This window comes from Crocodylus porosus, unplaced genomic scaffold (genome assembly GCF_001723895.1).
Source record: "Crocodylus porosus isolate Cpor-Errol unplaced genomic scaffold, CroPor_comp1, whole genome shotgun sequence".
Lineage (NCBI taxonomy): Eukaryota > Metazoa > Chordata > Crocodylia > Crocodylidae > Crocodylus > Crocodylus porosus.
This window is the reverse complement of record NW_017728943.1, coordinates 96,598,452-96,625,410: the sequence shown is the minus strand read 5'-3', so window position 1 is coordinate 96,625,410 and position 26,959 is coordinate 96,598,452. Positions and strand designations below refer to the sequence as shown.

Here is a 26,959-nt window from a genome sequence, read left to right as displayed (position 1 = left end):
CTAGTTCCTGCTGGTGGGGCGGCACGGGGGTGCTGGATTGCTCATGCGCTCTAAGCGCGTAGCGTCCCTGAGGCTGTAGGTTTCCCTCTCCACCTCTTCTGGCTTCTCCAGACTGCAGCAATCTGGCGGGCGCGGCGCATGCGCGGCTGGCCACGTTCAACCGCCCCCCGGCTGGCCAATCGCAGGGCTCCGCGCCTGGCAAAGCGCCAGGATGCAAGTGGCGGAGGGGTTACTTCTGGGCGCCGGAGTTGCGGTTTTTCAGCTCGTGCGGCAGAGCAGGGCCACCTAACCGTGGCGAGGGGCGTCAGGCTGTAGGCACTGGGCCAGCCTCACCTTGGGCAACAGCCCTGCTCTGTGCCTAGCGTGGCTCCTCTCCCCCCAGAGTGCAATGCAGACCCTTCCCCCAGCACGCTGTCCCGCACCCTTGAGCTCCCAGAACCTGGAAGAGTAGGGTTGCCACCTCTCGAGGATTGATATCTAATTCCTGGAGGCTCCAGGGCAATCTCCAGGAGGCTGCTGAGAGTCACCCAGCAGATATACAATAAGGCATTCATTAAAATAGATATTAAATGTTAAATTCAATTTGTACAGCAGTCCAGTGGGTTTTTTAAATGTAGTAAGGATGTGTATTTGCCCTCCAGACATATAGTCTACTCAATACAGTAGACCAGTTGTTATGTCATGTGATGAAACCTCCCAGAATGGGTTCAAATAGTGTTGGCAACCCTGTGGAAGAGGAGAGGGGAGCCAGTGCTCCCAGCCACGGTGGCAGCAGGAGCTATGGGAGGTGTGGCTGTGGGCTGCCAGTCAGGCAGAAGCAGAGCCAAAGAGGCTGAGTGAGGCGCCTAATGCCAGAAGACTAATGGGAAGAAGGCAAAAAGTGCAGTGCGGCTTCGGTCGAGCTGTTGGCTTGGTCAATGCATGTGTGTTTTCTCTCCCAGCGCCACGGGACCTTGGGATGTGACTGGGAGCCAGAGGAAGGCAGATAAAATGTTTTTAAAGTCATGTGAGCTCATTTTCTGCCTTGGGTGTGCTAATTCTGGGTTTGTAAATACTTGCGGGGGGGCAATCCTGTGGAAGGTCAACACATCCAAGCTCCCAGTGCTCTCTGACACCCCTGTTATGTCATGTACCTCCAAATTGAAACTTTTATTTCTTCTTGATGTTTCTCCTCCTGGAATAACCTGCAGGAAGCTACTGAAAGGAATATGGTTTGGGATAAGCTGGTATATGTGGGAAAAGAAAATTGGGTAAAGCTGTTAAAAAAAATCTTGAAAATGGTTCTGTATTTCAGTGCTTTTCAACAGTGTGAGAAGTTAGATTTTTAGGTTTCAAAGTTCTGGCACTATTTTTTGCCTGTTTTAGTTGCTTTTTAATAAGCTGCAGCCAAGATCTGACAGCAAATGCATTGCCTGCTATGGCTACTGTAGATGGCAGTATCTTGCCATACAAAGGACATGCAAGCAGTCAATATAAGTATAAGCCTTGATTTTTCTGAAGTGTTATGTATTTACTTAATTTTGTGCACTGGGAATAGTTCCATTAATGTCAGTGGGGGTGTGAACATGTGTAACGTTAAACATGTCTGTGTGTTTTTGAAGGACTGGGACCAAAGAAAGTACCTGAAGGACAGCACCTAAGCCTTATTTCTGAAGCTATCTATCCTTTCCTCTCCTGAACCAGATGGAGCTAGGTGTTAACTTTGCATAGATCAGCACTCCTGTTTAAAGTGGCACTATTTTTGTACATCTGGGCTGGGAGGGTGAGGAAGGCTATTGTCACAACAAGTGAGCTGTTTAGGGTTACTACCCTGCTGTTTTGATGGTGCTGATCTGATCTGGAGGATGTTTGTTTATCTAACTATTGCCATCTCCCCTGCCTGTTCTCACATCCGGCTCATTTGGCAAATTAGTTGGCATGCTGTGATACAAATCAACGTGCCAGTTTATCACATTATCAGTGTAGCTAACAGCTGTATACATCTTTTTTTGCCCAAGGTCAACAGGAGACTGAATCGTATTAAACATAATCTAGACCTCTGTGCATGTGCATACTTCTGTGTATGAAAGAAAAACATTAGAGTGTGCAGGTTTTCAAAACAGCAGACAGCTATTTTTTTAAAATTAACTTGGGGATAGCTGATTAAAATTGGCTGTTTACAAGCTGTTTCAAATATTCTTGCTAGGTAAATGAGAACTTATAGATTCTGACAGTTGTTTAGGACAACTGTTGCCCTCTTGGAAAGAGGCCCACAAAGACAAGAGGGAGGTTTCTTTTGTTTCATTTAGTTTTGTTTTTTTATGATTTTTTTGTTTCAGCTCGAAGTGGGGGTTCAGAGTTCTCTCAAGACTCCCATCAGGGAATGAATTAGAGCAGGGGTGTCAAATATATTGCCAGTGGGCTGGTTTTGGCCTATGGAGTCACTGTATCTGGCTTACCAGGCTAGTGATGGGTCACTGGAAATTAGGGAGTGTGACCAGCCCCAGAATCCAGAGTGCTTGGGCCTTTGTGGACATGGCAGTAGGTGGCAGGAGGGATAACCAGCTAATGCAGCCCAGCCCAGCCACTGCCACCACCACCGCCACCACTACATGCCCCATGCTGGACCTGGAGCCAGAGCTGTTGCTACCATGTGCTCTGTGCCAGAGCTGAAGCTGCTGCCCTGACATGAAAGACATATAGGGGTGGCAGCTCCAGGTCTGGCATAAGGCATATGGTGTGAGCTGGAGCTGCCACTGCCACTGCCAGCAGAGCCACCCTGTACCTTAGATCAGATCTTGCTTGCAAGGAGCCCTGTGGTTCAGATCAGGCCCAGGGTATGAGGTGAGTTTAATGCTTCTGAATTAAAGGAACCAAGACACTTCCCACTGGCAGAAAGAAATGCCTTGATCAAGCACCAAGGAAGGATGTTCTGAGGAAATACAAAGACACTGAGTGTTAAAGGAAACTATGGGGATAGATTTTGTAATTTTACTGGTTTTGTAATTTCCTAACTTGAAGCTGAATGCAGGAAAAAGCTTTTCCCAAATTCATATTCTCTGTGTTAAACCGGAACTCTGGAGCCTGCTAGAGGGAGGTTTTTGTATTTTAAGCATGACCCTGTTCTTAGTAGTCTGTCTACTGCTTGTTCCCTGCCTTTACTGCATATTCCTAACAGGTTTTATGAAGCTATAGACAAGATTAATTCTATTACTAGTTACTATTAACCACTTGAAACAGTGAAAAAAAACCCAAAAACTATTTCCTGAGTTCTTGGAATTGGGGTGGGAGAAACGGTGAGTTTTGAAGTCTTATTTTTTTTCTGATTTTTATTTTTTCTTAATACAGATGATGTTTGATACTTTTTCAGAAGAGATTGAGGGCACTTGTGAGAGAGCAGGGGGAGAAAAATTGAGATGGGGTGGGGGACCCTAAAGGTCCCTTTCAATTCTGTGTTTTTAATTCTAATAATAAAATGACTTGCTTTGAATGTTAGGAATATTCTTGGCTCCCATGCGAACTAGTACCGGGATCAGGTTTGAAAAGACTGGCCTACAAGGTACAAAAGCAGTTATCTTGCTTGAGCAAGTGCATGCTTGTCTACCATCTGTTTCATCTCAAACCGCTTCACAAATGATAGCAAGTGAGTGTGTTCATCCACAGCTGAAATGTGATTCTTTTGGGGGAGATTCTGTGACAACTGTTCACTAGCATGCTGTGACAGTACTCAAAAACGAAGGAGAGGAATTGAAGAAAACTTGCATGCAGAGCCTGCAGAGGGGATTTAAGGAAGCAGAAAGGAAATGTCCAGAGGTACAATTTGGCTTACTTGTATGGCACCCAACTCTTAAGAATTCTCAAAAGCTTCTTAGTTCATGCAGATTGCTAGCATGTCACTTTTGTGTCTCCTCTATAGCTCCTCCAGTTATACAGTACCCCCTAGCATCATTTTGGAGGATTAGATCAGTTCTGATTCAGAAGGAAGAGTGCTACTGGCTTGAACAGTCATCTCTGTTTGCCATCCACCTTATGCATTCCCTGAGATTTCCCACATTATTGTTTAAATACAACTCTGCAGTGCTTCTGAAATTTGACAGGAGTTCAAGGTAATACTCCTGTCAAATTCATCCTAGTGTGAACTTATTACAATATCTATAATGTTTCTTTTAGTTTTTGCAAGGGCTAAAATTTTCAGGGGTGTGTCTTTTTTCCCCTTTAAAGCAGTAGCACCCAAGTCCACCAGATGAGTGGTGCAGGGTTGTCCTTCCAGCTGGATCCTGCATGGGGTTGATTTGTGGGTGCAGCCTGGTATGCCAGCCTGACCTGACTCTGTGTACCCACATCCAGTCACTCACTGACCTGATTTTGTGAATCCAGTTCCAGCTCTGTGCTGGGGCAAACTAGTATGCAAGGACAGATTATCCAGCCTGTGTCATGCTGGTTCATGGGTGACCAAGCCTGGGGATTACCCAGGGACAGAAGAAGCAACCAAGATCCAAGGGGAGTGTGCAGAGACTGAATATAGGGGAGCCAGGAAGCCAGACGATTTGTCTGGGGAATCAAGTCACAGATCCAGAGTCAGGCAGAGTGCAGGGTCTGGAGGCTAGCCAGGTCAGGTGTGTGGAAGATTAAACCAGTGTCAGGTTAGGGAGCCAAAGGGTCAGGCCAAACTCAGGGTCCATGGGCAAACTGGGTTGGATAGCCAGATAATCTATCAGCTTATGCCAGTAGAGGCACAAGCCAGGGATGCAGGGGCCTGGGTACAAGATTGAGTCTTGTTGCCTAGACACTTCCCCTTCCAGGCCAGGATTTTTTATGGGAAGGAGTAAAGGGTCCACTGATCCTAATTAGCCACTCTAGGTGCAGGGAGTGGGCAGGTAGCTACACCCAGATACTGGGTTCTGACCACCTATTCCACGCCAATCCTCAGGTGAGGAGCCAGTAGACTCCGATGAGTGACTGACAGGCAGGTTGAGGCCCTAAGGTTTGAGACTGTGGTCTGAACCTGCGGGGCTCCCAGGAGTTGTGGAAACTTGGCAATTAACACTGCCACTGTTCCCCTGCAGGGAGCCCTGTGGGCCAGAGGTTGAGCACCACTGCTTTAAAGCAAAAGTAGGTATTTGTTTGTGTATAGTTGATAGATCATCTTACCAGTCAGCTATCATATGTCCTTGAATTGAACTTGACAGTTTCTCGATGAAGTGGGGTTTTTTTCTGTTTTGTCTTGTGCTCTGCTAAGTATGAATGTTTAAATATTTTGGTAACATTTACTGTGGCCATTTGAAATTGGCTGTTGTAATCAGAGAACTGACATTTGTGACATGTATGGCTACCAGAGAACTGAAGCAGTTGTTACACGTGTGGGTCTCCTCTATGAGTACAATTCAGACCAGGCAGCCACACAGGTTTTGCATAACAGAAGTCTGCATTTTCATTTCAAGGAGAGCCCATATCCTAGTGCTGAAATCTGTCTGGAACCAGATACAGCAAAGCTGCAGTGGCAAATGCATGAAGTTTTTAGGTTGTAGCTGTATTGATCTACAGGCGAAAAGAATTAGAACTTGTTGCAGTGATATCTTTTATTAGACCAACTAGATATGAATTTTCATTTCCACCCAGGACAAATTTTACAACCTTTGCATTCTCCTCTGCCCAAGGAAGGGTGAGGGGTGAGTGTCTGAAAACTTGCAAATAAAGCCTTTTTCTTTTTGCAAATATCTAGTTGGTCTAATAAAAGAGAGAACCTCTGCCACAAGTTCTGATTCCTGAAGTATTGAATGGGTTGTTAGAATGTTTAGAAAAGCTGTTTCAGAGAAAGTAGTGTAAAAGAAAAAAAATAAGGAAGTAGCCCGCTGTTAAAAGTATACACCCCCAATTAAGTGACACCTTTCATAACTGCAGAGAAGAATCTGGTCCAATCAAGCTCTGAAGGCTTCAGTGAAACAAAGAAATTCAATCAAGCCAATCAGGAACCTTTGGTTAGAATCATATTTACCAGCCATCCATAAATAGGGAAGGAAGTGGGGAGGGTAACTCTTCAGCATCTGTGGGACTGGTGTGCGTACCAAGACACTTGCCTGATGGAACATAAAAGAAGGATCCCCCTTCTGTCCCTTCATCCCTTCCCCACCCCCTGCTGTGGAGAAGCAGGCTGAGACCACTCTGTGGCAGAGAGACTTGTCCCATAAGATTATGCTTATCCTCAGCAATTAATTTTGTTTTTGTCCATTAATCAATACATTTCTCACATTGGTTGGAATGACTCAAAGTCCCATTTAAATTCTTTTTCACCCTTCCCACCTTGCTCAAAAATTGTTTACACTATGCAAAGCAATTCTATATTTGTTCATTTTCAACTGATGTTGCTCTGGCTATTCTTCAAGTGGAAGGAGGCAAATGCATTCCCTGACATCATGTGGGAGGTAAGGAATACATCTCTAATGTGTTGTTATAGGATTGCAGGCCTACATCTTCTCAGGTTTTTAGGTCATTCTGCCCTATCCACCCCTCACCTAGCAGTCATCCTTCACCTTCAGGATAGAGTTGCTGCCATTTTGTTATTACCCAGACACTACCTCTATGCAGTTTATCCTTGATAGGGACTTAATGCTACCTCTGGTGCTACCTAACTTTTTCTTATAGACGGCAAGATAGAATTAGCTATATCAGGTAAGTTTGAATGCCTGTGAATGAAGAATTAAGACTGGTTTCTACCCTGTGGCTTGATTATCTACTTGCTACACCAGCATAAATTAGCAGCAATTCTGACAAGGTCAGTGGAGTTATTCTAGAGCATGACTCCTGTACCTGAAGAGAGAAATAGTCAGGCCCCCTATGTGGATGGTAGTCAGGAGGGTACAGAGGGCTGAGTTGAAGCTTGGCAGAATAGGAAAAGGGAATAGAAGCACAAATTTTGATTCTTTCTTTAGCTGAGCTGAAGTCAAATGCTGGGAGGAGCTCACTTGCTAGGTAGAATCTATATGTCATTAATTTACCAAGGAGTCTGGCAGACAGTACCATATTTCCGTTACTGTTTTTGGAAGATGCATTGCTGATTTCCACAACAGTAAGCTCTGCATGTAGTTGGATTCCAGAGCTAATAATAAATGGACAGTCCCTGGATGGGTGGAGGAACTATTCAGAGCCTAATTTTACTGCATTTTAGACTTCCTGGCTAGCGGACTGTGAAGTGTCTGTTTTTAATCAAAACCACTAGCTGATAAGAACTTGTTCATACATTTTACCAATCCTTTTAGACAGCCACAAATAAACAGTCAAGACCATGTGACCAGGAGAGTGCAAGGAAAGGACTCAGCATAGCACAAAGAAGCTCTGTGCATGCATGTCTGTGTAGCCTATATATATTTTGGCACTAAAGCTCCCCTTCCCACTCCTGCCTACACTTGCCCAAAGAGAATAGAGGCTAGAGACCATGAGAAACCAAGAAAAAAGACCTAGGACATTTATAAACGTGCTCCGGGAGGGGGCTTTAATTAGTGCGACTCTGAGAGCCGTGTTAATTAAAGTACCTGGAGTGTCACATGTATCAGTGTTCCTGCGCTGAAATGTGGCAGTGGGGGTGCTTTAACTTAAGCTTGTTAAATGAACTAAAGCACCACCATGTAATTACAGAGCACTGGAGCAACCTCCCGGCATGTGTATAGGAGCCCCTAGTGATTATCTTAACACCGAACTGTTTGATGAAGCAAAGTACTACCACATTTTATTGCTATCAAAGTACAATTTAACTTGAATCAGTTTTCAGGGACTGTGCATTTATTACAATAAAATAATTCAGCAAGACATCTCATCAGAACTGCTACCAGTTTAGCCCTTTGCCATGTGTTTTATTTACTGGGTTGAGAGGTGTGATCTGCGGTACAGAGCAATTGGAAAAGATATCTACATCAGATAAACTGTTACCGGCAGAAAAAATGAGCCATGTGGCAGATGTGAGTCATATTGCTTAATGTACTTAGGGAAACCATTCAAAGACTGGTGGTGAGGGCAGTACTACCAGCTAAACAGAACAAATTAGCTGGATATAACATTTGATTCTCCATAAAAATGCATATTGGCTTGAACGTAATATCAAACAAGTAGAATAACACTCTGGTTTTTTTGTCACTTACCTTTCAATATTAGGGCTATACTAGTTATAGAAGTTGGAAGAAAATCAAAAGTCAAAGGTGAAAATCAAAAGCAAGTAGTTGATAGATGTGCCAGGTTAGAGCATTTTTCCTTTTTCACTCAAATAAAACCAAAAGAAAGAAAGAAATAAAAGCAGCAAATCATATATGGTACAGCTGTCCATTCCTGGGTCACAGCTGTTTGAACCTCTACTTGCTTGTCAGCTAGCCAGTTGCTAAGTTTTGTTTGAAATGTTAAGATGAACCACAGTTCCCTTCCTGAAAGAGAGATACTGTTATCCATATCTATAGGTGCTAAATATAAATAACAGCCCTTCCTTTCAGGCTGCTTGTTCAAGCCAAGAGCCCTTCTCACTGCTTCAATTGCTTTTTTGCCATTAGTGGTCAGCAAATATTTTGAGTTGAGATGCAACATGGGTAATTTTCTTAAAACAGCTTTCATTTTTGAAGATGATATGATCCATTTTCAATACCAAAATGGAGAGGAAGGTATCCAGAATGTGCCTCAGTGGGGAATTATAACAATTAAAGCCCATCCAGTTACACACTGTTGAGCTTTAAGTAATCTATGTTTTATTGTTGTTTTGTTAACAAATGTTGTGTCTAAATGCACTAGGCTGCTGCTTCCTGTACATTTATATTGTATTTATCATACTGGAGTCTGGATTTCAATTGGAACCTGTAAGCACTATTGTGGTTGTGGTGGTGGGAATGATGAGGATTTAAAAAAGAGACTCTTCTTGACTACTGGAAAGTAGAGCAATTCTTCTGTTGCAAAGAACTCAGAAAGACCCCAGAATGTTTTCAACAGTGTGAACTCCTATTTGAAATCTCTGGGTTTGTCTTGTGAATCATGTAGGTATTTGCACAGCTAACAGTGCTAACATTACACAGCATCCTGCAGCACCCTGGAAGATCCCTTAAAAGGATCTCTTGGTATCCTAGGTGCTGTGACACCCTGGTTGAGAGTCACTTCTCTATACAGTATAATATTGGATATAGGAAATATATTTTTTAAAACAATGGTAGGTCAATAATTTACTAAATTATTAGACAGAAAAACTGGATCTAAATATTTTGTAACTTTGCCTGAAATGACTACAAGTTAGACCAGACAGGGTTCTTTGGGTAAACATGATATCTTCTATTAGCCAACTAAACAGTTGGAAAATTGATCTTTGCAAGCTTTTGGGCACTGTCGCAGGGCACTTAAGCGCCCTGCGCCTAAAATGGAAGCAACCCGTGAGAGACCCCTAGTGGTGAGAAAGGGGAGGTTCAGCTGCCAGTCACCAGGGTAGCACAGGTGTGGGTTGCCGAAACAACCAGTTTGGCCAGCTGACTGGAAGGGGCAGGGCCTGGCCTATATAAACAAGCCAGGCTGAGGCTGGAGGTCAGTTCCCCTCAGGTAGTCAAAGAAGGTGGAGCTCTGTTGGAGCAAGCTGAGTAGAGAAGCGTAATGGCCTGAGACCCTTCTGTGGGATGATACAGGGTGGAGGAAACCCTGGTAGGGAGATGAATGATGGACAGCCAGTTGACTTGGAATTTATGTTGTAGCCCAGGAGTTTTCTGTTTTGTTGTTGTATAAGACTGGAGGACCGGGTGAGGCTGTAGGGGTTGGAGGAGGCCTCATAGGAACTCCCCAGTAGCGTGGGGGTTCCTGGCACCAGATAGGGCACTGTGTTTTGGGGTATATCGACCCCAGCCCCGGTGTGGGCAGTGTCGTGAGGGAAAAGCCCCAGTGAGGGTGCAGGCGAGAAGCCCCAGTGGGGCACAAGACCCAAGAAGGCGGGTCTGGGGGCCAGGCACAGCTACAGCCACCTGAGCCTCGGTGAGAAGCCCCAGTGGGGCGTAAGACCTGAGGAGGGGATATAGGGGCCAGGCACGACTATGGCCACCTGAGCCCCAATGGTGAGAAGCTCCAGAGTGGGCACAGGCGAGAAACCCCAGAGAGTGCTTGTGTTAAGGCCCAAGGAGGGGATTCGGGGCCAGGCACAGCTACAGCCACCTGAGCCCCAATTGCGAGGACACGCCCCAGTGCGGGCAGTGGGTGTGGAGACAGGCCCCAGTGCGGGTAGCAGCCGCCAGACAAGCCAGAGAGCATCCATGAGGGCATGGGCAACGGAGAGAGACAAGCCTGAGGACTCGTGGGGGAACGGGTGATTGTAGGACCCACACGTGGCCCCAGAGGCTATAGTGCACAGTGTCAGTGAAGGCAGGCCACAGATGGAGACATCTCAGGGCACCGTGCCAAAGAGGGTAAAAAGGCAGCCTCCCTTTAACAATATTACCATCAAAGACGTGGTGGGCGAGATAAAGAGGGTGCATTGAAACCGATTTGGCACGGTAGGTAGGGGGCACTAGGGGAGTTCACAGCACCCCTAAGTCGCGCCCTGCCACAGGCACAAACACCCTTCTTCAGGCATAGGGAGAATCTACTGGTATTTGTGTGCTTTTCTGGGTGGATTAGAAACCAATATGCAAAATGCAGGTCTTTGAAAATGCAAATGTATGGCAAGGAGGATCAGAGGTCATGGAAGACAATAGGTGCTAGATGGGTAGTTGGGGTAGGGGGGAAATGTTGACCTGCTGACAGAATGTAGCTGGCAGGGCTGTACGAAGCTTTGGCCCCTGATTTTGATTCGATGGAGATTCAGCCCGATTCAGTGGCCGAATCTCCGAATCCAGATCGAATCAGGAGACCCTTTGCTCTCTCTGAATGGTATCAGAACCCTTCAAATTGATTCGGAAAGATTCAGAAAGATATTGTTAGGGTGACTAATTAGATTTTGGGAAGCACTGGATTTGCAGCTGAATAAAGGCTTTAATATGTGTCTCAACAAAAGCTGCTGGTCACAAGGCAGAATGATATATTCAAAATAGCATTGCAAATGCTTAGGTAAGCAGCTTTTTAACAAGGTCATTCTGTTAGATCCCATTGTGTAAGAAGAACAAGATGCAGCCCAGCAGCTATTGTCAGGAGATAAAGCAGAAGCAAGACCTTGGAGATGGTGCTGAAATCAGCCAAGAACCAGCAAGAAATGACAATTCACTGAAAGAAGCCGGGGTCAAAATCTTATGCATGTGCTCTTAGCAGAGAGGCATGTAAATGAAGGAAATGCATAGGGAATTCTAAGCTAATGAAGTAAACAGTAAACAGAGGTGGAGCTTGAAATGGGAGGAGAAATGGGTGGAACAGAAAGGGACGGAGGTGGAGTAAATGTTAATAAGCATGAATCAAGGTGTATAAAATGTGAAAAGAACTATTGTTCAGTGCGGCTCCCCGGTTTGTTCGTTTTTTGGGAGCTAGTCTGAAGCTGTCTCCATTTTGAATAAAGCTGTTGCGAGCAATGTGTGCTAGTGTTTGCTCCCTGCTTGCTCTGGCTAATGGGTAACAGGATCCATGAGCAATTGGATCATCGTCCCCCTAGCCATTGGGTGCCACATGAAGTCAGGGTCTAACAGATATGACAATTTGGGCATAGACATAGCTTTAGATGTTTTTTCTGCCTCAAAGTATCAGGCGGCTTGTGAATGCTACAATGCTGGGGCAGATGGAGCATCCCACAGGAGCATGTGGGGGGACCCCAGCACGCTCGGCAGTGGACCAGAAGTGCAAGATTTGCATTTGTGAATAGTTGGGATGTGACCTTGGAAGAACCTCTGCCCTATTCATGCATGGCTTAAATAAATATAATCGCTTCTCATTTTCTAAACGCTTAACCCCTATTAGCCCTTACGTCATTTTTGTGAAGTAGGTAAATGTTGCCCTAATGTACAAAGGGAATATTGGGAAAAAAGGTTAAATGATTTGCCAAAGACTGCATAATAAGCCCAAATGCCTTACTCTGGTCTGATCTCCTCTCTCTGTTACATCAGTGCAAATCACGTGGAAGTCAGTGTTGATGTACTGATGTACATGCAAAGCTGATTTGGCTTTTGCTCATTTGACAGATTAAAGTTGCTCCCTTCTACTTATTCCATAAGGGTGTTTTGAGTATCAACCAAAAGACCAGATTCATTCCAGGAGCCAGCAACTACACCAGGCTTGCATTTGAATCATTGTCAAACAGTTGGAGATCATGTGGCAGTACAAAAGCTCTGTGTATTCATTTGCATCTCTACCGTGCCTTCTGACTGACTCCAGACTAACACAGCTATCTTCCTCTCTAAAGCTTATCACCATAGTTAGTTATTGCCTGAAATTTCTGATTTAGTTCAAAATATTTGTTGACCATTACCTGACACGGCTCTCTTCTCATTAACACCCACAGCATTGCTGAACAGTGAAGCACATCTTTAAAAAATGTTCAGGGTGCTGTTGGCCGCAGGCCACGTGGCTCAGAGAGGGATTTTTTTAATCTTCTGACATTCTTGAAGTGCTCACAATATAGTTCAGTTAGAGGCTTTAGCACTCCACTTGAACTGTTAATTTATTTCTTGCTTACTCTCTTTGAAGATAAGTTTGAGCCAACATGTGGAACAGGAGCATGGCCAAGGTTTTGAGAACACATGACTGTTCTCCCGAAAGTTTTTCATAGGCTATTCTATACCCCCAGTCCATCCCTTGTCTCTCTGAACCATTTTGAAAATTCTGGATCTGTCTCACCATTTTTTCCAATCTTATGCCAGCACTATTTGTAGTTTCCCACCTGTCATAGTGTGTATTACATTGTGACGTCTGTATAGTGGTACTGCAGTGCTCACACATTAATAGACTAGGTAAGTGATTGCATATAGCATTTCCTTTGGCATCATAATTCTAATGTAGACAAGGAACTTTTGACTTCTGAAATCTTTGCTTGTATCACCCTTGTGAGATACATTTGAAGTTGCCCAGGCAATATCTGTAAAACTAAGAGTGAAGTCAGTAGAGATGCAGGAGAAGCAGCTGTCCCTCCTTTGGTAGGAATTTTACAAGGAAGCAGGGAACAGTGTAAGAGTCAACTGCCCCCTTTATTCTTGGAAGTAATGAGCTGTGTAGTCTAGGTTTTTATTGGCAATAGTCACTTCTAACTTCTTCACTATGTTGGATGCTTCAGTATATGTATGAAGTAGTACACAGAATCCATACAAACACATGTGGAGAGAAAAACCCATTTCTTCAAAAAAACTTAGCTCTAAATGGATGAGACAGACGGACAAGAAGCAGAAGCAATTATTTCCTTTGTTTTACAGATGGGAAATGGCAGTACAGAGAGATTGTTCCTGGTCACTTCAAAAAGAGCAGTGAGGCTGCTTATAAACCCTTTTGAACATCTCATCTTAAGTGACTTATTCAAAGTCATGGAGGCCATCTCCTGAGTTTTAGGCCAACGCTACTTTCCTTCCTCTCAAAATGTTGGCAAAAGTTAGTGGTGGCAGCGCAGTCAGCATTTTCTCTGTAGTCCTGCTCTATGCATTGGTAGTATCTGTATATCCTATAAATGCTGCACCTCATCCACAGCTATGTTTCAATGGCAGATGAAATTATTCCTAAATATAGTTTGTAAAATGCTTTGAGATCCTTCAACAATGTCAGCAGTTATTTTGAACCCAGAAGTGAATCTTACAGCTCTGTGTGTTTCTTTCCTTATCTCAAGGACATTACTTCAAGAAGAATTTAATAAGAATATTATAAATATCTCCATACAATTCTGACAGATACTGCTCTGTTCACAATTGAAGATCCTAACTTAGCAGTCTAATAATGGTATTTTAATTTTAAACACCTTTAACTGCTGATCTTGTTAGTAAAATCATCTAACTAATGACTTGTTCTTATACATTTGGGTTCATTTGGAGAAATCGTCTCGTAGAAACATGGTTACAAAGTTTATGTTAACAGCCCAGTTTAAAAATCATTTCTTAAAACTCTGGAGCAGGGTTTCCCAACGTTTTCCAACTCAAGGCACACTTACATTAATAACATTTTTCTGCGGCATGCCTGTTAAGGCATTCCCTATCCTCATACCTATTGTAGCTCATTGCCACAGCAAAATTCCACGGCATATCTGTTCATTTCTGATGGCACACTTTTGTGCCACTACACACTGGTTGGGAAACACTGCTTTGGAGGCCAAAGAATGAGAAAGGGGTTAGTTGGTTGAAAGATCAGGTGAACACTAGAAGTTGAAAGAGTTAATTCTTGACAGGACAGTGAGGAATCTGTAAGAACAAAAAAAGGATACAAAAATACAGTGAAATATGATCATTTCTATTGGTTAAAATGATGCGGTGGGACAGGTTGTTTAAAGTTGGTGTAGGGTGGTGAAAATTGTATCTACTTAACTGAGAAAATCCATTTGATTTGCAGGGTGTATCTACATGAGTGTGTATGTGCGTTTTGCAGTGCCTCAAAAACTGATTCAGTCAGCTCAGCTATTAAATAAAAGTACAGCAAAAAAGCCCCACTTAAGTCCCTGATCTTCACAGATGTTGGTCGTAGTAACACACTGCCTATTCGGGGCGTGGTGAGGCTCAGTGTGGGAATGCACTGAGTTTAAAATAAAGCAGCATTTTTTTTATATTTGCAAGCACCCAACAACATTAAAAATATTGCAGTAGTGATTGTATATACTAAGTGGATTCAGTTATTTGCAAAAAGTATTAACCACTGCATTCAGAATTCCAGATGACTTGGTTTCCAGTGATTTAGGGGTGGCTAATCAGTATGAGCAGGTACTCAGTGTAAATGTAACTATTTGAGACCTGTTATGTAATAAGAATAATGACCACTGTTCTTCTCGTTCAGGTCACATGACTAAGGCCATAGACTGAAATGTAGCATTTATTTACAAACCAGCATTCTTCTGTCTTAAGCCCTTAGCATACTAAGTTCTTTGCATACATTTCTGACTATGAAGTGAATTCTCGACCAAAAAGTTGACACTTTTTGGCTGTTCCATCACTAAGCCTTTCCATTAGCAACCATCCTCATTCATGCCAAAGTATTGAATGGTATAATGCAAAAGTCAGACTAAGATGATTTGAATCTAGGTCTCCAGAAATAAAAGACTGTTGCACTAAGCTGCTGCTCCACCCAGCCCCTTTTCCAGTCTTTCACTGCAAAATACTGATGGTTAACTAAACCTCTTCCTTACTCTTGCACACTGAGTAGCAGACGGCATCCTATGGTTCCACATGGCAGAGATTAAAAGGGCAAATGAAGATGTAGTGATTCTACTATAGTTTCCTCAATAGAAACCAGTCCCCTCTTATCACTTGATATCAGTCACAGATAATTCTCAAATACACTGTGACATTGTATTTCTGTGTCACCTGGTAAGAACATTACGGGTCCTTTGAATGTTTTTTTCAACTGTGTCAGGAGAGTGGAGAGCTCTAGAGAGATCCTTGCAGTCCTGCAAGAAGTTCCAGCCTTTTAGCTATTCCAGCTCGGCAGGGGGCAACCCCGCTCTCTGATTGGCTACTTCCTCGCATGCCCACATCTTGGGGTTGGGGTAGCCAATCTGGGCTGCTTAGGAAGCAGGCATGAAAGTGCCCATCAGTACAGAGCAGCTCTACTCCCTATCTGTTTTCTCAGAGCATCTTTTTTTGCTCCTGCTCAGCCACTTCCCAAAACACCTAGACTGATAAAAGGGAGGGGTGAAAGATGCCTATGGCTTCCCTGCCCCATCCTGCAAAGGGGAGAGGGGACTCCACTGTGGTTGGGGAAATGAGGGGGTTGAATCCCAGGAGGTGAGGTTGGTAGAACTCAGGAGCAGGCTGGCAAAGACTAAAATGGGTGTTGGAGAAAAGGATTGATTTGGCAGTAGTGGGACAAACTTGCTGTGATGGGTAGATGTGTGCGGCGTGAGAGCACCCGCAGCAGGAACAAAAAGCAGAACCATCTATTTGAAAATTTACCAGCTACAGCTCACACAAGAATAGATTTATTTTTTCTGGAGAGACTGGTAAAACTTACAAAACAAATTCTAAAAACATGTGGTATAGACATTGCCCAGAATTTACTTAATGCAAAGATTTTCCTAACAGAAGTTTGACTATTTTGCACCTATGAAACTTCTCATCTGGTGCTTAATGAGTAGCTAGAAATTTGTTTTTTGCTTTATAGTTCGTAATTATTTATGAGAAGTAAGTGGGTCAACTGTATAGTTGGGAGAGCTGTTGGACAAGCGTTCAGGAATTAGATCTTCCTTAGAAGTTTTCAAGAGCAGATACGATGCACTTGGCTGGGATGGTTTAGTCAGTGATGATCTTGTCTTGAGCAGGGGGGTTGCCTAGATAACACTGTGAGGTCCCTTACAACCCTACTTTATGATTGAGTGCCCTTCCTGAAGTTTAAGCCTGCAGAAGTTTGAGCTTAGAGTTAAGGAAGGGCACTTGGTGCTCAAACATTTCTCCAGCAGCTCTCCTAAGTATACAGTTTGTTCAGTAAGATATCACAAGAAGTCCTTTCTTAGACATTTCCTGAACCATCACATCTACAGCAACACTCCAACCTACTGTATAATTATTTACTGAAGCACAAGTGATGATACAGTAGTAAAAAAGAGAATCATAAAATATATTTACAATGTATATATTTAGATACGTATGTATAAATTGGGTTGCTTTATGACTATCTGCTACAGGGTCTAGCCTTCCTAAGGTATTTGCCTTCTTGCACTATGATCCTAATTTAGAAGCACACCCTTAACCTTCAACATGGGTTCAACTTTTGAAGTAAATTATGAGTGTATTTGTGTAATGTAGGTGAGAGAGGAATTGGTCCAGGTAGCATATTTTGCCTAGACCATTAAATGTTAATCTTAGATTATAGTAAGCGTAGTAATGTAGGGGAGTGAAGAGTTGCTGTGAGAATTTTAAATATTCATTTCCTGACTGCCTTGTGCATCTAGATTTGCAGTCATAAAGTTACACCCATAGGTTATTTACTATCTATCTAGGCATATTGGATTTAAATTTTTTTTCTTTCCGAAAGTCGAGTAGAAATGGTGCGGCAGCAAGTTGAAATTTGGATACGTGCTATCCAATTAATTGCTACTCACCGTTGCAGCTCACCCATATTCCCTTATGGGAGACCTACCACTCAAACCTGACCTCTTATTTGGGTCAATCTACGACTGACTTTCAGCACTGGTTAGTATTTTCCTTCTTGTAACAGAGGGCAGAATTATGCCCAATACAAGTTGTAGCACAGGGATGACCTTTGCTTGAGATACCTGGGTAAGTGTTAATAATAGATTAGATATAGAACAAAGTAAAGCTGCCAATTCCCAGCAGAAATGCTGCCTTCTAGAAAACTAAACTGATATGACATAGTCAGCATGGGATGTGTCTGCCTGCATTTCTAATGACAGTCCTACCTTTCCAGTGTTTGCCTTATAGTATACAGAGAGTTAAGGGTTTCCTCATCAAATTTTCCACCAGATATTTGCCAAGCTCTTGCCTCAGTAGTCACCTGACTTTATACATGTATGTTTTCTCATTTGCAGCTAGGTCTTGCCCAGGGCTAAGCATTCTCTTCTTCCTATTAATTTCAGTAGGAGCTGAGGCACTTTGCTAGATCTGGCTTTTATTCTCTGGTTTGTGTTTCAAGCCTGTTCTATTTATTATTTTTTCTGTTGGTGTATATGACTTTCTGCAGTGGCTCATCATGTCCCCTTTGCCCATCTCCCTGTTGTAGAAAAGGAAGAGACTCATGGGCCGGGCAGCTATGGAAGAACAGTAGGTACTATATTATAATGCATTGTCAGCTAGATTTTATTTTTAAATGTACAAGTTGTAATCAGCTCCCTGACCTCAAAATGCACCCACCAAAATAAAAAAAAAGATACCCTACAGTTCTTATATACCGTAACACATGCATTTGCACATAGTTATACACATACACAAGCACACATACATATGCACTAACACAAGTGCAAGCCACAGAACCACTGAAGAGATACTGTACACAGAGGTGATATTTTTTTTATAATGAGCCTTCCCTCCTATAGATAAATCTTTGCTTTTCACTGTCCATAAAACACCAAAATGTAGTTGTATAACTTCTTAATAGCACATCATCGCAAAGACAGAAATTGCACCCACTTCTTTATATCAGTGGATCATCCTGCTTCAGCCAATCAGGCTGGACAGCTGCCTCGCAGCTTGCAAACAGGGGACAGAGAGAGGGGAGGATGTTCCAGGCTGCTGAGCCATGTGACAGCCAGTGGGGATAATAGGCAGCAGTAATGAGGTGGAGCTGGAGCTTCTCCGGGGACTCAGCCACAGGGACCTGCGGCAGCAGCAAGGAGGGAGGGAGGGAGTGGAGGTCACCACAGGTCAGCTCCTACCTGCACCCTAACAGCTTCAGCCACTCCTGAGACAAGATTTGTCACTATTAACATCTTGTTGCTTCAAAAGCAGAAGGAAATCCCACTCCCCCAACCACTGCTGCATATCACCAATCAAAAAGTAAAATATTTCTTTAAAATCCCACAGCAAGCACAGAATTGAATCTGCTCCTTAAGCAACATGAACCAGATAGAAACAACCATGCAGTACAACTACCAGTACGAAGAGGACGAATACATGATCCAAGAGGAAGAATGGGACAGAGACCTACTTCTGGACCCAGCATGGGAGAAACAGCAAAGGAAGGTCAGGAGATAAAATAAACTGCCTGTGTGTGTGTCTGTATATGTGGAATAATTATCACCTCCTTATTATAATACTGCATCTGGAATTGTCAGTGGGTGTACACCAGGGAATCAGTGTCTATAATTTTGTATTGCAATCTGTTATCAACTGTTTTTTTATATAACATAGCTAAAAAGCATACATAACTTATAAAATGCTCTTTCACTTTAGGAGCCCCTAGTTCTAGTGACAAACAAGTGTTTCAGTATTTTCATGTTCACCTCTTGATTGGTGACAGGATTTCTAAAATCATGTTTGGGGCCAGATTTTCAGAAAGTGGTCTTTGAATGTGGGTGTGCAGCTATTAAAAAATAAGGTAACTGCAAGTATAAATGGGAAGTTATGCATGGAATTGCCCAACATCCAGGTGCAAACAAACATGAGCAGTCACGAGTATTCCCAGAAAGAACTGAAGAGGCCGGTCTTGAAATTGTGGTCCGTTAAGTCAATTTTGAATAGAATTTACTGACGGGTCCACTGAACAATCTGGCTGAGAAAACATTGTCTGGAGTAATATTCAGGCTTAGTTTTAAAAGCTCCCTTTATTCAGTGACTTAGGGATTGAAAGGTACCCATCTCTCATCCAGTCACGTCGCAGAAACAATCCCATAAAATCCTTGGAGCGTCTCACTGTAGAAGCAAAGTTTCTGCCTTTTGCGTGTGAAAGGACCATTGTCCCATCACAGAAGCTAGTTTCTCAGCACCGGTGAAATTTATAACCCTACTGAAAGCATGGTCAACACCTCTAATACTCTAGTCGATAATCACTATGGCATCTTTAGCACATGAAAAAGTGGGAACTGCTTAAGCTCAAAACACCTCTTTGTAAATTGCATAGGAGTATAGAAAGTCTGGCTTTTGAAATGTTTGTGTTACTTGTTAAAGCAAAAATTAATTTTTGCAATTCCCAGCTGTCAGGTCTGGGGTAAAAAGGTCACTGGCTGGCTGCAGAAGTACAAAATATAGCCTCCATCAGGCTATTAGACTAAATTCTGTTTCTTAATATATAACAACAGTTGTCAGGGAAAAATTTAGCCAAAGTGTAGATATCAAACTGCATGTGTTGGTATTTAAAGGCGGGATTTGACCCATTGTAATACCAAATTCTACAAATTGTAAAATTATAGAAATTGATGCTGTATAAACTCCCTAATAAAGTAAGAGTAATTAATTAGTTGACTCTCATAGATATGCTGGAAATTAATAGTGAAGTCTTGCCCCTGCATGAATGTGTCATCTTTCTCCTTTGAATTCAATAGGGCCAGCATTTCATTTTACTTCTAGCAAAAAAATTGCAAACCTCCCCATGATTTTTTTGTTTTTGTTTGTTTAGATGTCAAGTGGCAGCAGCTGCCCAGACACAACTGTGCAATGTGCATGAGTAACATGATAAGAGATGGGGATAGCTGGAATTCTGGTCCTTGCGTGATACTGACTGCTATTTCAATTGCATCCTCAGAACCAGTAATAAAACTGCACCAGTCAACAGTGAAATTTAGTTCAGCTTGACTTCTTTTTACCTGATGAGGAAGTGATTCTACTTTACTGTAACCTATGGCCAACTAAAGCATGGAAAACACTTCACTGTTACAAATGAATCATCTTGATCTCTTCAGCAAAAGCTAAGAGCCTAATAATACAATTTCTAATTTGTGCTGCACAACTACAGCAGTTCTGGGAACCAGCTGTGCCATTTTATACACAGGCATTTTGTACTTCCAAGTGGCATTAACTAGATTTTTTTTACTTTAGTTTGTGATAATAGCACCCTGCCCTTTCTGAGTCTTCATGCTCTACAGAGTGGCTGATGTTCACATGGACTACTGTGTTTATGATGATAACAGAGTGGCAGATCAAAAGCTGTCAGTTGCTTCAGAAGAGTTTTCCTGTAGTGCAAACTGACTGTTCAGAGATTTTTGGATGTTGGGAGGTGTATTTGAGTTTGAAGTAAATCTGATTTGTTCCACTTTTAACATTTTTTTTGGTAAGGAAAAGCTCAAGTGAGTTGCTAAAGCAGACACCTTATTTCCATCCTTGGGCTTTTACTCATTTGATTTTTCAGTCCAGTTAGAACATGTGGCATTGGAAAGTTCAGAGTAGGTTGATAAATTAGGTGTATTGTTGCTTTGTTATTCTACATTGCTAGAGCAGAGACTGTTTAAATAATACATATGTTTAAGAATAACAACAATATCACTTGGAAAGAAGTTTGATATAATTAATAGATACTTTTTGATAGACAGACTGCTGGATGAAATGATCTAAGGGTATCAATCTTTTTTCATGGTGCTAAAAAAAAGTTTCAGAAAGTACATTCTCTATTGCCATAATTGCTATGAGAAGGCTGTAGATGTATGGGCATGGATTTTTGTTCAGGCTGGTAATATAATATCAGTCAGTGTAGCCCCGGCAGTTGGCAACATATATTTTCTATGAGACAATCTTGGAACAGGACAAAATTAAATGCCGTTGTTTCTATTGTGGGCTGCCCTCTCCAGACTTGCCATTTCAGTGATATGCCTGGTATGAGATCTGTCAACAGATGCAAGTGACACATGATGACGTCCATAGGATTACAATGGATGTGACGTCTAATTATAACCACAGTTCAAGGGATATTGTGGTCTGCAGTAATCCAGGCTCTTGGATATAGAATTCTTTGTTGCAAATGTCTGAATAAAGATGGTGGATATTACACAAAAAGAAGCTGGGTAGTAGCTTATCTGTGTCTCTTCTGAATGTGAACAGCAATTTGACAAGTCTGATGGGGGGTAAAGCTCAATTTGTGTAAAACCAAATCAGGACAGTTTAGCCATTTGGCACGTACTGCATAATAGTGAAATCCATTCTTGGAGACAGTATGTTTTATGAGTTCAAGGAAAGATATGAAGAAAACGTTAAATAATTAAATGTCTTCATTGTGTCCTTTGTGGAGATACTTCCAATACATGCTCATTATGCAAGCATAGCTTTTGCATCTCTTGAATAAAGTAGATGGGAGAACTTGGCACTTCTGAAGTGTATGGCCTAAAACATGCAATCCTGTTGTCACTATGTACTTCACTCATTTGGTTAGTTAACTACTACTTAACAAGTATTGCAGATGGAGACATGTCTCTATTTGAAACTAGAAGCAGATTGGCAAGTTATATGCTTGATACAGTGAGCGCTGGGCAAGTAGAGCACTGAACTGGGGGTGAAGTTAGGGTGAAGTTGCATATTATACATAGGCCATGCTAACTCTGTGGAATGCTAAGCAGTGTTAAAGTTTGAATGTGCTGTGAGCAGTCACACGGTAAAGATTAATACCATTTCTTGCCTGCACACCTCTGACTTGCCACTAGAGGGCTCAGGTGTAGGGGTATGGCTAGAAGCCAGGACACTTTGGCTGTATCACTGCTCTGGAGTGAGGGGCATGGTCATTTAGTATGGTTTATGTGTAATATATAACTTCACCTACTGTAATACCAATTAAAGTAAATGGCTTACAGAGAGATTTTTTCACAAGGGCTCATTGTTGACTTAACTTTGCTCTTTGAAGTCAGTTGAAACCATGGGGTCTTTGATATCATTTGCTCTAGAAGTGAGTAGGAATAGAGGTAGCTTCAGGAGGTCATCTAGCACCCTTTGCTCAAGCCAGGATCAACTCTGTCTAAACAAGTCCTGGAAAATATAGTCCAGACCCTTACATCTGTTCTGAGTACCACTGATATCATGGACCTGCTGCTTCACATGCATGGGTCAGATTGTGAGAACAGTGCTCTTGTAAATATTTTCCTCCGTATATAAAGATTACAACATGTATCTGTGTATTTTAAGAAAGAGAGAGCACATTGTCAAGAATTGTATTTGCAATCATAAGTTAGGGTTGATATGCAGAATAAGGGAGATGTATGGTTAGAATGGTTCAGACAAATATTTTTATCCTGACTGAGATGTACCTAGTAATGGGAGTCATATCTGAGTTTGAGAGCAGAATATCATTTCAAGTGTGCAAAAAACCTTCTACTGAATAATTTTATGAAACCATTGTGATTTAATTGTTTAACTCCATGTACCTGTATTTAACTGTTGGACTAGATGATCTCTGAATTTCCCTTCCAGTCCTACTTTTCTTGGATTCTATGAAATTGCTTTCTGGTCATACAGAGGCATAGTTTATTTTAAAAGCATACTTTGATATCTATTAAATGAGTTTAGCTGTTCATCATTTGAAAGAAATGAAAAAGGCAATATTACAGCTCTGTTAAAAAACAAGGTGTGATTAGAATTATTTTCCTCCAATCCCTCATTCTTGCTAGTATTTCCTCCCAACCCCTCATTCTTGCTAGTAAATAAAACTTGTCTGAAAGGATTGTGCTCATATAGAACAAAGTTTCTTTGACTGGAGACAATGGATGGAGAATTTCACTCAAAAGAATATTAGAATCATTGAAAAATAGGTCTGGAGGAGATCTCAAGGGTTAGCTAATCCAGCCCTTACAGAATCTTCCATGTTTAAAACATCCCAGACAAGTATTGGTTTAATTTGCTCTTAAAATCTTCCACTTCTGCAACTTAACTAATCACCTGCTCAGGCACTTACTCTCATAGTTAGAGTTCTTCCTAACAGCCAACCTAAATTTCTTTTGTTGCAATTCAGGACTAGTAGTACTTCCTGTCCAGGCCCCTGCAACCACAAGAGAATAGTCTTTGATCAAAGCTGTGCATGTACAAAAATGGAGTGGATATACTGGAATCCATTTTAGCCAAACAGATGGTCTTTCATGCTGTATATTAACAAGACAAATGCTGGTCATCTTTGTGTCTGGTTAATAAATGCAGAGAAGCATTTTATTTATATTCTACACCAGACAGAAAAATATATTGACTAGTTACTTTTAAGTAAGGAAGTAATCTGTTTTATTGATTAATCTCTAAACATTTACAATGCAAGAATAGACCATGCAATGCTAAACTGCCATTGATTGTTTATTTATATGGATTGTAAAAATTGTATTAACCAGATCTGAATATTATTAAAACATTAAAATATGTACCAATTCTGTTTTTACTATTTTTGCTCTGGTAGGAACAAAGGGATGCTACATGACAGAAACTCTGACTTGGAGGTGGATGCCAAGGATGTGAGGGCAGGTGCTGGTGTGTAAAGAAATGTCTGCATCTGTGTCTACTAATGAGGTGTAAGAGTTCAGGGGAAAGAGAGAGAATGGCTGGTTTGGCAGTGAAAGACAGAAGGAGAAGACCTGAAATATAGGGAAGAGAGAAAAGTGGTATGATCAGGGTCCTAGGAAGCCCATCAAATGGCCACACAGATAGCTTCATGGAAGTTCACGTATGTTTAGAGTAGAAGAATCTCTACTAAGTCAAGGCACTACATTTGTCTGATATACATATCCTATTTTTAGATGGCTTTTTGTCATAAAAAGATTTACTACTAGAGTTCTAAACTTTGACATAAAGCATTCTTGCTTCTTATTAAAGAAAGTCTTAAGCCTTTGGGATAAAGAAAGGATTTGAAGGTTATGGACAGGTGCAATCCAGTCTTCAGGGTATTTCCAATGCAAAGGAAAAAACAAGCTTGCACTTTATAGGTCTTCATACTAGAATCCTGTCTATATTTCTTACCTGTTCTCTGCAGTCATTCAGGCATGTGTCTCTGGCATTGTCCTATAACTTTACGTAAAATGTTTAAAAACAGAGTCGCAGCCTTAGTTAGATGAAACCAGCACTACTACTATACTCTAAGACCCCTTTACATAACTGTGACAGTGCAAAGGCTGTTAAAGTGGATGTAAATTTATTTTTTGTCCATCTTAAGGCCCTAATATACTGGTAGAGTGTAAATGAGAATAAGACTTCAAGCCCAAGTTTAGACTTTTGTTGTACAGAAAACACTTTGATTTGCATAGGAATTATGTTTTTATAGTGAGGACTCTCAGAGCTGTTTTTTTGGGGCATTAAGAGATGATGCTATTATTATGAGAATCAAAATAGTATTCACCATGTGCTAAGCACTTTCCAGAGACAGGCCTTGATCCTGTATTAAGAACCCTGAGGGCAGCCCCACAGAAATCAGTGACCACAAGCAGCTGTCCAGAGGTCTGCACAGGGAGACTTAACTGGAGAATAAGGGGCCTACAGCACATAAAGACACATTCCTTGTACCGAAGAATTTTCAGCCTAGTGTCTTGATGGTGCTGTCTGGTACATATGGGCAGACCTGTGTGCCCCATGGAATATCATATAAATCAGTGGGGTTCTACATGATGCTCAGGGGTTCAACCATGTGGGGCAGATTTTAGGGTTAGAGCCAACAATCAGCATAGGAAGTGTGAATGACAATACAAGCAAGCAGTCTTTTAAAAAATAATATCAACCTTCCCGTAGCCCACTGCCTCACCACCTTGCTGCTATTGGTGAACAACTTCCTGTAAAACCCATGGTTAAGCAGGTCATTAGAATAGCATCTCTACAGACTAGAGAGGGGTAGTATTGGTAAGGGGGAAAGCGCAATGATAAGTATACATGTGTCATATGGCCCGCTGAGTCATAAAATGCAACTCCCCACCATCTTTTCCTTATGTCAGCTCTCTTGCCCAGCAGATGAAAAGTCTGGTTTCAAACAAAAAAGTTTCAATTTTTTCAGGTCTATTTTTCTGCAAGTTGAAGTAGATATTATGGCTATGTGAATTAAATGAGAATGACTTCTCAATTAAATGCGAATGACTTCTCAAGGATTAGATGGAGAGTCCTGGCAAATATCCAACATGGATCATAGAATTTCAGTACATTTAGGCTAAGCAGCTTCCCTTAGACAATCAGTATTTTTTCTGTCAAAACAGACAAACACACTGAAATAGGCAAAAAAACCCATTCTGTCTGCCTTCTCCTTTAAAAATACTATTCCCTATGAAAACTACTCTGGATGGAGGATGGCTCCATATAGGATCCAACGCAGTGCCCATAGAAGCTAGTGGAAAGATTCCAGTTGATTTCAGTGGACTATAGATCAAGTACATGCAGAGTCTGTTCTTTATTATCTTATAATCATGTGGGTTTTTAAGAATATAAAGATAAAATAACTATTTCTTAGGATCATGCCTTAAATACTGTTCTCTGACTCTGCAGAAGAACATGTGACAGAGCTGCACTGAAAGTAGTTGAGCTACACACAGGAACAGGGGCTATATTCTGCAGGATTGGGCCACTAGAGATGTCTGTTATGTTAAAATAGTAACATACTGAATTCCTTTTGCTGATGCCATTTGTGTGGAATGGTGTCTGAGAAGGACGCTGAAGGATGGCAGACTGGCTATATTTTGTCAATGTGTTTCATATCTTATCTCAAGAATTATCAGTTAGCTCTGCCCTGAAGGGGAAAATACAGTGAACACTGCAGAGATATATACAGAACATGATGGAAGATTAAACAGAGCTTCCATCAAACTAACTCAACCAGAAATATTCATGGCACTAGAATTTTAAAGTTATACTGGGGAAATATCTCTTACTAAAAAAACCAAAGTAGTAAGAAATTAATATATGGAAGAGGAGAACAGATATTTATTCATTTTTTTTCTTTGAAATTATATTCATCCCTTGTAGTACCTTGTTCTATTAATTCCTTGGCATTTCTTTCAGTTCACAATGAAAAATCAAACAACTCATGCAAGCCCATTTCAACCACAAATTATCAACCACCAACAAAAACATATGTTACAAAAACAGGTGTGAAGGGAGTGCCATGGTAAAGCAAAGGCCATTACACATCTCCTGCAAAATGTAGCTCAGCTGAAGCACTTCTGTGTAGTTGCAGACAAAGCAAGGATTTGTTCCAACCCAGCGAGATTACAAAGACTAGAAGGAAATATGGGTCTAATCTGGTTCCCACAGTTGAAACTTTAGTGCTATGGGGTAGAGGAAACCAGTGAGCAGGTCTGAGTTTGGTATGGTTCCTTGAAAGGAGGAGTCTTTGTTTTATGTGCATATGAGACTCTTGATGGACATTACATTTATTATCCCATTAACACGTTAATTACATGATAAATTGTAACATGCCACATACTTCCTTGGCTGACCAGAGAAATCCAGAGCAGCCTAAGGACAAAAAGGGGGGCATATAAGCAGTGGAAACAGGGAGAGATTACTAAAGAGGAGTATGCCTCCTCAGCTCGCAGTTGTAGGGAGGCAGTTAGAAAGGC

General features: G+C 41.7%; 1 protein-coding gene across 7 annotated transcripts in view; it reads left to right on the top strand.

Annotated features, from left to right (window-relative positions):
• Positions 1-809: 809 nt before the first annotated feature.
• The window catches only part of ACTN2 (actinin alpha 2), a 123,459-nt gene continuing 97,309 nt past the window's right edge, over positions 810-26,959 (top strand). For 2 of the 7 annotated variants that reach the window (XM_019549816.1, XM_019549817.1), the window contains exon 1: positions 17,967-18,716. In XM_019549816.1, coding sequence (XP_019405361.1) covers positions 18,591-18,716 — 126 coding nt within the window. In that variant the 5' untranslated portion in view covers positions 17,967-18,590. Of the gene's footprint in view, positions 1,044-3,895; positions 4,086-5,398; positions 5,401-16,687; positions 18,717-26,959 lie in introns of those variants that run through there. The other 5 variants (XM_019549815.1, XM_019549814.1, XM_019549820.1 and 2 more) reach the window with 5 other exon arrangements.